Below are 12,421 nucleotides of genomic sequence, written 5' to 3' on the forward strand. Positions count from 1 at the left end.
CTGTGGAAGGTGATGATACATCTGTACTGTGGTAGGTGATGATACATCTGTACTGTGGAAGGTGATGATACATCTGTACTGTGGAAGGTGATGAAATACATCTGTACTGTGGTAGGTGATGATACATCTGTACTGTGGTAGGTGATGATACATCTGTACTGTGGAAGGTGATGAAATACATCTGTACTGTGGTAGGTGATGATACATCTGTATTGTTGCAGGTGATGATACATCTGTACTGTTGCAGGTGATGATACATCTGTACTGTGGTAGGTGATGATACATCTGTACTGTGTAGGTGATGATACATCTGTACTGTGGAAGGTGATGAAATACATCTGTACTGTGGTAGGTGATGATACATCTGTACTGTGGTAGGTGATGATACATCTGTACTGTGGAAGGTGATGAAATACATCTGTACTGTGGTAGGTGATGACACATCTATACTGTGTGGGTGATGATACGTCTGTACTGTGGAAGGTGATGAAATACATCTGTACTGTGGTAGGTGATGAAGTACATCTGTACAGTTGATGATACATCTGTACTATGGTAGGTGATTATACATCTGTTCTTTCGTAGATAATGAAGTACATCTGTACTGTTGCAGGTGATGATACATCTGTACTGTTGCAGGTGATTATACATCTGTACTGTGTAGGTGATGATACATCTGTACTGTGGCATGTGATGAAGTACATCTGTACTGTGGTAGGTGATGATACATCTGTACTGTTGCAGGTGGTGATACATCTGTACTGTTGCAGGTGATTATACATCTGTACTGTGTAGGTGATGATACATCTGTACTGTGGCAGGTGATGAAGTACATCTGTACTGTGGTAGGTGATGATACATCTGTACTGTTGCAGGTGATGATACATCTGCACTGTTGCAGGTGATTATACATCTGTACTGTGTAGGTGATGATACATCTGTACTGTGGCAGGTGAAGTACATCTGTACTGTGGTAGGTGATGATACATCTGTACTGTTGCTGGCGATGATACATCTGTACTGTTGCAGGTGATTATACATCTGTACTGTGTAAGTGATGATACAACTGTACTGTGTAGGTGATGATACATCTGTACTGTGTAGGTGATGATACATCTGTACTGTGTAGGTGATGATACATCTGTACTGTTGCAGGTGATGATACATCTGCACTGTGGAAGGTGATGGTCCATCTGTACTGTGGTAGGTGATGATACATCTGTACTGTGGAAGGTGATGATACATCTGTACTGTGGTAGGTGATGATACATCTGTACTGTGGTAGGTGATGATACATCTGTACTGTGTAGGTGATGATACATCTGTACTGTGGCAGGTGATGAAGTACATCTGTACTGTGGTAGGTGATGATACATCTGTACTGTTGCAGGCGATGATACATCTGTACTGTTGCAGGTGATTATACATCTGTACTGTGTAGGTGATGATACAACTGTACTGTGTAGGTGATGATACATCTGTACTGTGTAGGTGATGATACATCTGTACTGTGGTAGGTGATGATACATCTGTACTGTGTAGGTGATGATACATCTGTACTGTGTGGGTGATGATACATCTGTACTGTGTAGGTGATGATACATCTGTACTGTGGTAGGTGATGATACATCTGTACTGTGTGGGTGATGATACATCTGTACTGTTGCAGGTGATGATACATCTGTACTGTGGTAGGTGATGATACATCTGTACTGTGTAGGTGATGATACATCTGTACTGTGTAGGTGATGAAGTACATCTGTACTGTGGTAGAGGATGAATTGCATCTTTAATGTAGTCGGTGATAAAATGTCTGCCATTTGTTAGTTGTTTCAGGTTATCCAAGCCTCGGGTATATTTGTGTATACCAGGACCTGATAATATCATTTCATTTCCATGTTTACTTAAAGAAGTATTATGGTCATGTTGTTAGTTCTACCACCTTGAATATGCACGAAAAATTTTCGCTATTTGAAAGTCTAGTTTACTCGGTCGCGATGTTATGATTCTTCCTTTTTTTCCTGGGTAGGTTGATCATATATTTCTATAGAAAGCATTCATGGTAGAAGCAAGTTTCTTTTTAGACTAATATTTATTGAGTAACAAGCACGAGTGAGTGTCATTGGGTTGGAGAGGGAGGGCCGGGGAGCAGCTGCCATCAAGCTCTCTGGGTTATGATTGGTTGATGGTTATTGGTGGAGGGCGCGTGGGGCGAGGGGCGCGAGCACAGGCTATTTCAAGTTTTGGAGGAAGTGACGTGGTGCGGCCAACCGTCCCAAAATAGGTGTTGTAGTGTGGAGGGCCCGAGGAAGAAGACGAAGCAGTGGGCGCTGGGAGCGGGGCCGCGAGGAGTGTTGTCAGTCCGGAGTGTCACCTGCAGCAGCAACATGATACGAGGACCAAGCTACGACGATTCCTACATTACCCGGAAAATGTCGCATATGGCTGGTCCAACCTTCAGCGCGCCGGCTCGCCCACCAGTCACTGGTTACTTACAGGTAGGTCCCCCCTGGGCCGGCCAAGACTGCTGCCCTACAACCCACCATTATACCTTCCCTGTTGTCATAGTTCATAACGAGTACCCTTCCACACATTATACCATCTTGTGTACTGAGGTCATGTAGAAAGGCAAGTGAGATGATACTGTAGAGAAGCATATGTTCTTAGTCGAACATAAAGAAAACAGTGAGAGTAACATTTACCTTACAACTTGTGTCTAGAAAACAAATCTTCCTTCGCTCTTACCTATCTTATTTCTACAATCATTACACCCTGCTCTGTACACTTACTACACTCTGACCTATACACTCGATACACCTTGGCCTGTACACTTATTAGATCCTGTCGTGTACACTAGCTACACCCTGACTTGTGCTCTCACTGCACCCTCACCTGTACACTCACTACAAATTGGGCTCTACATTCGCTACAACTTGGCTTCTACACTTACTACATCCTGTCCTGACAACTCACTACACCTTGGTTTGTACACTTTTTACACCTTACATTTAATACACCCTGACTTGTACACTTGTTACATCCTGCCCTGTACACATTATACTCTGGCCTGTACATTCACTACACCCTAGAATGTACACTTATTATACCCTAGCCTGAATACTTGCTACATCCTAGCCTGTAACTCTACACCCTGGCCTGTATACTCATTGCACCTTGCCCTCTACATTCACTGCACCCTCGTCTGTACACATAATACACCCTGGCCTGTACACTCGTTACACTTCAACCTGGTCCGTGCACTGCCATGTACTCCCTGGACTGGACTTGCTATACCCTGGCCTTGGCCGGATGATTGTACCTATGTGCCCACAGACAACCCCCCCCCCCCTTCCGCCACACACACACACACACACACACACACACACCAGCATCTCGTCTCCAAATATGGAACAAAACAAAATTAAAACTATCGCTATAAAAGGTATAATTGTACGTAGGTTAACATAGATATATTTTGATGTTAGATGTTATCAGTACGATTAAGTAGGTGACAACAAAGATGCTTATAATGTGAGGGAGGAACATACCTACTTATTGTTGGTGAGGGAGGAGCATACCCATCCAGTGTTGGTTGTGGTGAGGGTGGAGCATACCTATTTGAGGAGGAGCATACCCGTCCAGTGTTGGATGTGGTGAGGGTGGAACATACCTATTTGGGGAGTATACCCGTCCAGTGTTGGATGAAGTGAAGGTGGAACATACCTATTTATTGGTAGAGGAAGGAGCATGCCCGTCCAGTGTTGGATGTGGTGAGGTTGGAGCATACCTAATTGTTCGTTAGGGAGGAGCATACCCGTCCAGTGTTGGGTGTGGTGACGATGGAGCATACCTATTTATTTTTTTTGAGAAGGAGCATACCCGCCTAGTGTTGGTTATGGTGAGGGTGGAGCATACCTACTTATAGTTGGTGAGGGAGGAGCATACCCATCCAGTGTTGGTTGTGGTGGTGGAACATACCTACTTATTGTTTGCGAGAAAGGAGCATACCCGTCCAGTGATGGTTGTGAGGGTGGAGCATACTTATAGTTGGTGAGAGGAGCATACCCGTTGTGTTGGTTTTGGTGAGGGTTGAGCATACCTTATTTCTGTTGAGGGAGCATACCCGTCGAGTGTTGGTTGTGGTGAGGGTGGAGCATGCATACTTATAGTTGGTGAGGGAGGAGCATACCCGTCCAGTGTTGGTTGTAAGGGTGGAGCATACCTACTTATAGTTGGTGAGAGGAGCATACCCATCTAGTGTTGGTTGTGGTGAGGGTGGAGCATACCTACTTATTGTTGGTGAGGAAGGAGCATACCTATCCAATATCTACTTATTGTTGGTGAGGAAGGAGCATACCCGTCCAGTGTTGGTTGTGGTGAGGGTGGACGATACCTACTTATAGTTGATGAGGGAGGAGCATACCCGTCCAGTGTTGGTTGTAAGGGTGGAGCATACCTACTTATAGTTGGTGAGAGGAGCATACCCATCTAGTGTTGGTTGTGGTGAGGGTGGAGCATACCTACTTATTGTTGGTGAGGAAGGAGCATACCTATCCAATATCTACTTATTGTTGGTGAGGAAGGAGCATACCTATCCAATATCTACTTACTGTTGGTGAGGAAGGGGCATACCTATCCAATATTGGTTGTGGTGAGGGTGGAGCATACTTATTGTTGGTGAGGGAGAAGCATACCCGTCCAGTGTTGGTTGTGGTGAGGGTGGACGATACCTACTTATAGTTGATGAGGGAGGAGCATACCCATCAAGTGTTGGTTGTGGTGAGGATGGAGCATATCTACTTATTGTTCGTGAGGAAGAAACATACCCTTCCAGTGTTGGTTGTGAGGGTGGAGCATACCTACTCATCACTGGTGAGAGGAGCATACCCATCTAGTGTTGGTTGTGGTGAGGGTGAAGCGTACCTATTCATTGTTGGTGAGGAAGGAGCATACCCGTCCAGCGTTGGTTGTGAAGGTGGAGCATACCTACTTGTTGGTGAAGGAGAAGCATACCCATCCAGTGTTAGTTGTGGTGAGGGTGGAGCATACCTACTTATTGTTGGTGAGAGAGGAGCATACCCATCCAGTGTTGGTTGTGGTGAGGGTGGAGCATACCTACTTATTTTTGGTAAGAATCATACTCGTCCAGTGTTGGTTGTGGTGAGGGTGGAGCATACCTACTTATTGTTGGTGAAGGATAAGCCTATATAGCCATCCAGTGTTGGTTGTGGTAAGGGTGAAGCATACCTACATATTATTAATGAGATGAGCATACCCGACTAGTGTTGGTTGTGGTGAGGGTGAAGCATACCTACTTATTGTTGGTGAGGGAGGAGCATACACATCCATTGTTGGTTGTGGTGAGGGTGGAGGATACTTATAGTTGGTGAGAAAGGAGCATACCCGTCCAGTGTTGGTTGTAAGTGTGGAGCATAACCGCCCAGAGCTGGTTGTGGTGAGGGTGGAGCATACATATTGTTGGTGAGGGAGGAGCATACCCATCCAGTGTTGGTTGTAGTGAGGGTGGAGCATACCTACTGATAGTTGGTGAGAAAGGAGCATACGCGTCCAGTGTTGGTTGTGGTGAGGGTGGAGCATACCTAATTATTTTTGGCGAGGAAGGAGCATCCCGTCCAGTGATGGTTGTGGTGAGGGTGGAACATACCTACTTGCTGTTGGTGAGGGAGGAACATACCCATCCAGTGTTGGTTGTGGTGAGGGTGGAACATACCTACTTATTGTGAGGAAGGAGCATACCCGTTCAGTGTTGAATGTGGTGAGGTTGGAGCATACCTATAGTTGGATGGAGGAGCATAGCCGTCCAGTGTTGGTTGTGGTGAATGGAGCATACCTACTTATAGTTGGTGAGGGAGCATACCCATCCAGTGTTGGTTGTGGCGAGGGTATAGCATACCTACTTATTTTTGGTGAGAAAGGAGCATACTCATCCAGTGTTGGTTGTGGTAAGGGTGGAGCATGCCTACTTGGTGAGGGAGGAGCATACCTGTCCAGAGCTGGTTGTAGTGAGGGTGGAGCATACGTATTTATTGTTGGTGAGGGAGGAGCATACCCGTTCAGAGCTTGTTGTGGTGAGGGTGGAGCATATGTACTTACTGTTGGTGACGGAGCATACCCATCGTGTTGGTTGTGGTGAGGGTGGAGCATACCTACTTATTGTTCGTGAGAGAGGAGTATACCCGTCCAGTGTTGGTTGTGGCGAGGGCGGAGCGTACCTACTTATTTTTGGTGAGGAAGGAGCATACCCGTCAGTGTTGGTTATGGTGAGGGTGGAGCATACCTACTTACAGTTGGTGAGGGAGGAGCATACCCATCCAGTGTTGGGTATGGTGAGGGTGGAACATACCTTCTTATTAGAGAGAGATGGGCATACCGACTAGTGTTGGTTGTGGTGAGGGTGGAGCATACCTACTTATTGTTGGTGAGGGAGGAGCATACTCATCCAGTGTTGGTTGTGGTGAGGGTGGAGCATACCTACTTATTGTTGGTGAGAGGAGCATACCCGTCCAGTGTTGGTTGTGGTGAGGGGAGGAACATACCTACTCATTGTTGGTGAGGGAGGAGCATACCCATTCAGTGATGGTTGTGGTGAGATAGGAGCATACCTACTTACTGTTGGTGAGGGAGGAGCATACCCGTCCAGTGTTGGTTGTTATAGGGTAGAGCATACCCATCCAGTGTAAGGTTTTGGTAAGCGAGTATCATACCTGCTTATTTTTGGTGTTTGAGAAGCATACAAACTTATTGTGGCTGTGGAAGGAGCATACTTAATTGCATTTGGTGAGGGAGGAACATAACCATCTAGTTTTGGTTTTGGCGAGAGGCGCATAACCACCCTATGTTGGTTGTGTTGAGGAACATAATCACCCTTTTTTGGTTGTTGGTAGGGGAGGAGCATACCCACCCACTTTGCTTGTGATGGAGGGTCATGCTCACCCTGTGTTGCTTGTGGTGAGAGAGAAGCATAACCTCCATGTTGGTTGTGGTGGGAGGAGCATAATCACTTTGTTGGTTGTGGTGAGGAAGAGACATACCCACCCTGCGTTGGTTGTGGTGATGGAGGGGCATACCCACCCACTGTACCAATGGTTTTGGTGAGGGAGGAGCATACCTACCCAGTGTTGGTTGTGGTGATGGAGGGGCATACCCACCCACTGTACCAATGGTTGTGGTGAGGGAGGAGCATACCTACCCAGTGTTGGTTGTGGTGAGGGAAGGAGCATACGCACCTGGTGTTAGTTGTGGTGAGATAGGAACATAACCACCCAGTGTAGGTTGTGGTGAGAGGTGCATAACCACCCAATGTTGGTTGTAGTGAGGGAGGAGCGTACCCACCCTGTGTAAGTTGTGGTGAGAGGAGCATAAGCACTCTATATTGGTTGTGGTGAGAGGAACATAACCACCCAGTGATGTTTGTGATGAGAGGAGCATACCCACCCTTTGTAGGTTGTGGTGAGGTAGAGACATACCCATCCTGTGTTGGTTGTGGTGAGGAAGGAACATACCTACCTAGTAGTGGTTGTGATGAGTGAGGATCATACCGTACCTCCCTGTGTTGCTTGTGGAGAGGAATGAGCTTACCCACCCAGTTTTGGTTGTGGAGAGGAACATACCCACCCTGTGTTGGTTGTGGAGAGGAACATAACCACCCAGTGTTGGTTGTGGTGACTTTGGAGCATAACCACCCAGTGGGGGAGGATAACCACCCAGAGAGGGGAGGATTTCCAGCCCCCCGCTCCCGCCCCTTTTAGTCGCCATCTACGACACGCAGGGAATATGTGGGAAGCATTCTTTCTTCCCTATCCCCAGGGATAATATATATATATATATATATATATATATATATATATATATATATATATATATATATATATATATATATATATATATATATATACTTAAACGCCCATACACGCACATACATATACATTTCAGTGTATACATACATATGCATACACAGACATATACATATATACAGATGTACATATTTATACTTGCTGCCTTCATCCATTCTCGTCGCCTCTTCGCCACACAGAAAATAGCCCCCCCCCCCCCTTCCATCCAGCGAGGTAGCGCTAGGAAAAAGCGTAAAGGCCACATTCATTCCCACTCAGTCTAGCTGTCATGTGTAATGCACCGAAACTACAGTTCCCTTTCCACATCCAGGCCCCACAGACCTTTCTATGGTTTACCCTAAACGCTTCACATGCCCTGGTTCAATCTATTAACAGCACGTCTACCACGGTATACCATATCGTTCCAATTAACTCTATTCCTTGCACGCCTTTCATCCTTCCGTATGTTCAGGCCCTAATCGCTCAGAATCTTTTTCACTTCATCCTTCCACCTCCAATTTGCTCTCCCGCTTCTCCTTGTTCCCTCCACCTCTGACACATATATCCTCTTTGTCCATTTTTCCTCACTTATTCTCTTCCATGTGTCCAAGCCATTTCAACACACCCTCTTCTGCTCTCTCAACCACACCCTTTCTATTTCATTTTTCTCACTTCAGCACCGTTTCACGAATCAGCGAAGTAGCGCCAGGAACAAATGAAAAAAAGGCCACATTCATTCACAATCAGTCTCAAGCTGTCATGTGTAATATACCGAAACCACTGCTCTCAATCCACATCCAGGCACCACAGACCTTTACATGGTTTACACCGGACGCCTCGCGTGCTGTGGTTCAGTCTAATGACAGCATGTCGACCCCAGTATACCACACCGTTCCAGTGCACTCTATCCCGTGTACACCTTTTACTCTCCTGAATGTTCGAGCACCGATCGCTGAAAATGTTTTTCGTCCATCCGTCTCTAATTCGGTCTCCCCTCCAGTTTTAACAACCTTTCCTCATTCATTCTCTCCATATGTCCAAATTATTTCAGCACATCCTCTTCTCTCTACCCCACACTCTTATATTACCACGCATCTCCCCTACCCTTACATTACTTCCTCGATCAAACAAGCTCACACCTCATATTGTCCTCAGACATTTCGTTTTTAACACGTCCACCCTCCGCACACCTTTATCTATAGCCTATGCCTCTCAACTATATAATTATAATAGGACTTTTATTCCTTCAATCATGTCCATTTGTACCCTCCCAGGTTCCCTCATTCCTCACATTCTTCTGCGCTCCCAGAAGTTTCGCCCCCTCCTATGACTCGCTTTCACTTCCAAGGTTCCATTCGGTACGCTTCTACGTCCACACCCAGATATCTAAAACACCTCCTTTCCTCCAATTTTTCTCCTTTCATATCCACATCCCAACTAACTTGTCCCTTAACCTTCTAAAACCTTTCTCTTAATTACATTTACTCTTAACCTTCTCCTTTCACACACACTTTCAAAGTCAGTCACCAACTTCTGCAGTTTTTCTCCGGAATCAGCCACCAGCACTGTAAACAACTGACTCACTTCCCAGGCCCTCTCATCCCCCACGGACTGCATACTCGCCCCTTTCTCCAAGACTCGCATTTGTCTTCCTGACAGCCCAATCCATAAACAACTTCAGCAACTATGGTGACATCAGACACCCCAGCCGCAGACCAACCTTCACGTGGAACCAATCACTCTCCTTTCTTCCTATTTGTACACATGCCTTACACCCTTGATAAAAACTTCTCTGTTTCTAACAGCTTACCTCCCACACTATATACTCTTAAGACTTTTCACGATGCATCTTTGTCATTCCTATCATATGTCCTCATTCTTCCTCCAGATCCATGTCATATATATATATATATATATATATATATATATATATATATATATATATATATATATATATATATATATATTGGAAAGGATCACAATTTTGCGCGTGATCAAAATATTCCTATGAGTCCACGGGGAAAATGAAACACGAAAATTTCCCAAGTGCACTTTCGTGTAATAATCACATCATCAGGGGAGACACAAGAGAGAAATATAACAGTCAGTTGATATACATCGAAGAGACGAAGCTAGGACGCCATTTGGTAAACATGTGATTGTCCAAAACATACGTTTGTATATATATATATATATATATATATATATATATATATATATATATATATATATATATATATATATATCGACGTGCTGTCAACGGATTGAACAAGGGCATGTGAAGCGTCTGGGGTAAACCATGGAAAGTTCTGTGGGGCCTGGATGTGGAAAGGGAGCTGTGGTTTCGGTGCATTATTACATGACAGCTAGAGTCTGAGTGTGAACGAATGGGGCCTTTGTTGTCGTTTCCTAGCGCTACCTCGCACACATGAGGGGGGAGAGGGTTGTTATTCCATGTGTGGCGGGGTGGCGATGGGAATGAATAAAGGCAGACAGTATGAATTATGTACATGTGTATATATGTATATGTCTCTGTGTGTATATATATATGTATGCATTGAGATGTATAGGTATGTATATTTGCCTGTGTGGAGGTGTATGTATATACATGTGTATGTGGGTGGGTTGGGCCATTCTCTCGTCTGTTTCCTTACGCTACCTCGCTAACGCGGGAGACAGCGACAAAGCAAAATAAAATATATATATATATATATATATATATATATATATATATATATATATATATATATATATATATATATATATATCCTAGCCTAAGCTAGCTACCCATTTTATCGACCAACCATTAGGGTGGGTGAACATCTGGGTTGACTTTGGACCAACTGCCCGCAACTAGATTCGAACCTGTGCGTTCGACCCTGGGTAGCCTGTAAATGTGTCAGAGTCAGGAATCGTTACACCTCGAATGTCGTTAGATCATACCGGGAGGTATGTGTCCTTGATCATGTAAGCCTATGGTACCTTTCTCTAATTCACCACGGGAGGTGAGGTCCCCCCCATGATGCTAAGTTTTCATGAGAGATGATAATTGTTGTGGTGTAGAGTGTGACACCAGCTGCGCTCTTCCACAAAATGATCCTCTCAACTACAAGTGTGGTGTATTATTATAAACATTTTGTACAATGTAACATTTGGTAGAGCAAACAGTATGAACCTTGTCCGTGGAAACATTGTTATCCTTGTCAGAGCAAACAGTATGAACCTTGTCCGTGGAAACATTGTTATCCTTGTCAGAGTAAACAGTATGAACCTTGTCCGTGGAAACATTGTTATCCTTGTCAGAGCAAACAGTATGAACCTTGTCCGTGGAAACATTGTTACCCTTGTCAGAGTAAACAATATGAACCTTGTCCGTGGAAACATTGTTATCCTTGTCAGAGCAAACAGTATGAACCTTGTTCGTGGAAACATTGTTATCCTTGTCAGAGTAAACAATATGAACCTTGTCCGTGGAAACATTGTTATCCTTGTCAGAGCAAACAGTATGAACCTTGTCCGTGGAAACATTGTTATCCTTGTCAGAGCAAACAGTATGAACCTTGTCCGTGGAAACATTATCCTTGTCAGAGTAAACAGTATGAACCTTGTCCGTGGAAACATTGTTATCCTTGTCAGAGCAAACAGTATGAACCTTGTCCGTGGAAACATTGTTACCCTTGTCAGAGTAAACAATATGAACCTTGTCCGTGGAAACATTGTTATCCTTGTCAGAGCAAACAGTATGAACCTTGTTCGTGGAAACATTGTTATCCTTGTCAGAGTAAACAATATGAACCTTGTCCGTGGAAACATTGTTACCCTTGTCAGAGCAAACAGTATGAACCTTGTCCGTGGAAACATTGTTATCCTTGTCAGAGCAAACAGTATGAACCTTGTCCGTGGAAACATTGTTACCCTTGTCAGAGCAAACAATATGAACCTTGTCCGTGGAAACATTGTTATCCTTTTCAGAACTACCCATGTGACCCCTTGTCAGAGGAAATGTGACCCCTATTAGGGCAAACAGTGCGACCCTTTCATTGCAAAGGATGTGAGCCCTTATAATGACACAACTGTGACCCCATGCCAGAGCAAGTACTATGAATTTTTTCAGTGCAAACAATTTGACCCGTTTCGAGGCAAACAATGTGAGCCTTGTCAAGACAAACACTTGAGACGATCTGTTAGAAGACTGCGACTTATCAGGGTAAACAATGTGATCCTTGTTAGGGTAAACGATATCGTAGTGCCAGCAGTTTGACCCATATCAAAATCTGCAACTCATTGTCAAACAATGTTACCATCGTTAAGGCAAACAATTTAACCCTTGGGAAAAAGGTGTGACCTATTTCGTGATAAGCCATGTGACCCTTTATCAGATTAATGTTACGTGTCAAAACAATGTGACCTTTGACATGACCCTTGTCAGGGTAAACACTGTAACCCTTGACAATGACAGACTATTGGCAGGGCAAACAGTGTAGCCCTTGGCAATAACATGACCCTTGTCAGGTTCAACAAATCACACGACAGAATAACATGACCTTGGCAGGGCAAACACTGTGACC

At 44.6% G+C, this 12,421-nt stretch overlaps 1 protein-coding gene across 50 annotated transcripts in view; it reads left to right on the top strand.

The window, feature by feature from the left end:
* The first annotated feature begins 2,273 nt into the window (after positions 1-2,273).
* The window catches only part of LOC139756531 (uncharacterized), a 143,979-nt gene continuing 133,831 nt past the window's right edge, over positions 2,274-12,421 (top strand). For 20 of the 50 annotated variants that reach the window (XM_071676065.1, XM_071676063.1, XM_071676041.1 and 17 more), the window contains exon 1: positions 2,291-2,498. In XM_071676065.1, coding sequence (XP_071532166.1) covers positions 2,388-2,498 — 111 coding nt within the window. In that variant the 5' untranslated portion in view covers positions 2,291-2,387. Of the gene's footprint in view, positions 2,499-12,421 lie in introns of all 50 variants that reach the window. The other 30 variants (XM_071676015.1, XM_071676036.1, XM_071676021.1 and 27 more) reach the window with 7 other exon arrangements.

Source organism: Panulirus ornatus, chromosome 22, assembly GCF_036320965.1.
Source record: "Panulirus ornatus isolate Po-2019 chromosome 22, ASM3632096v1, whole genome shotgun sequence".
NCBI classification, from domain to species: domain Eukaryota; kingdom Metazoa; phylum Arthropoda; class Malacostraca; order Decapoda; family Palinuridae; genus Panulirus; species Panulirus ornatus.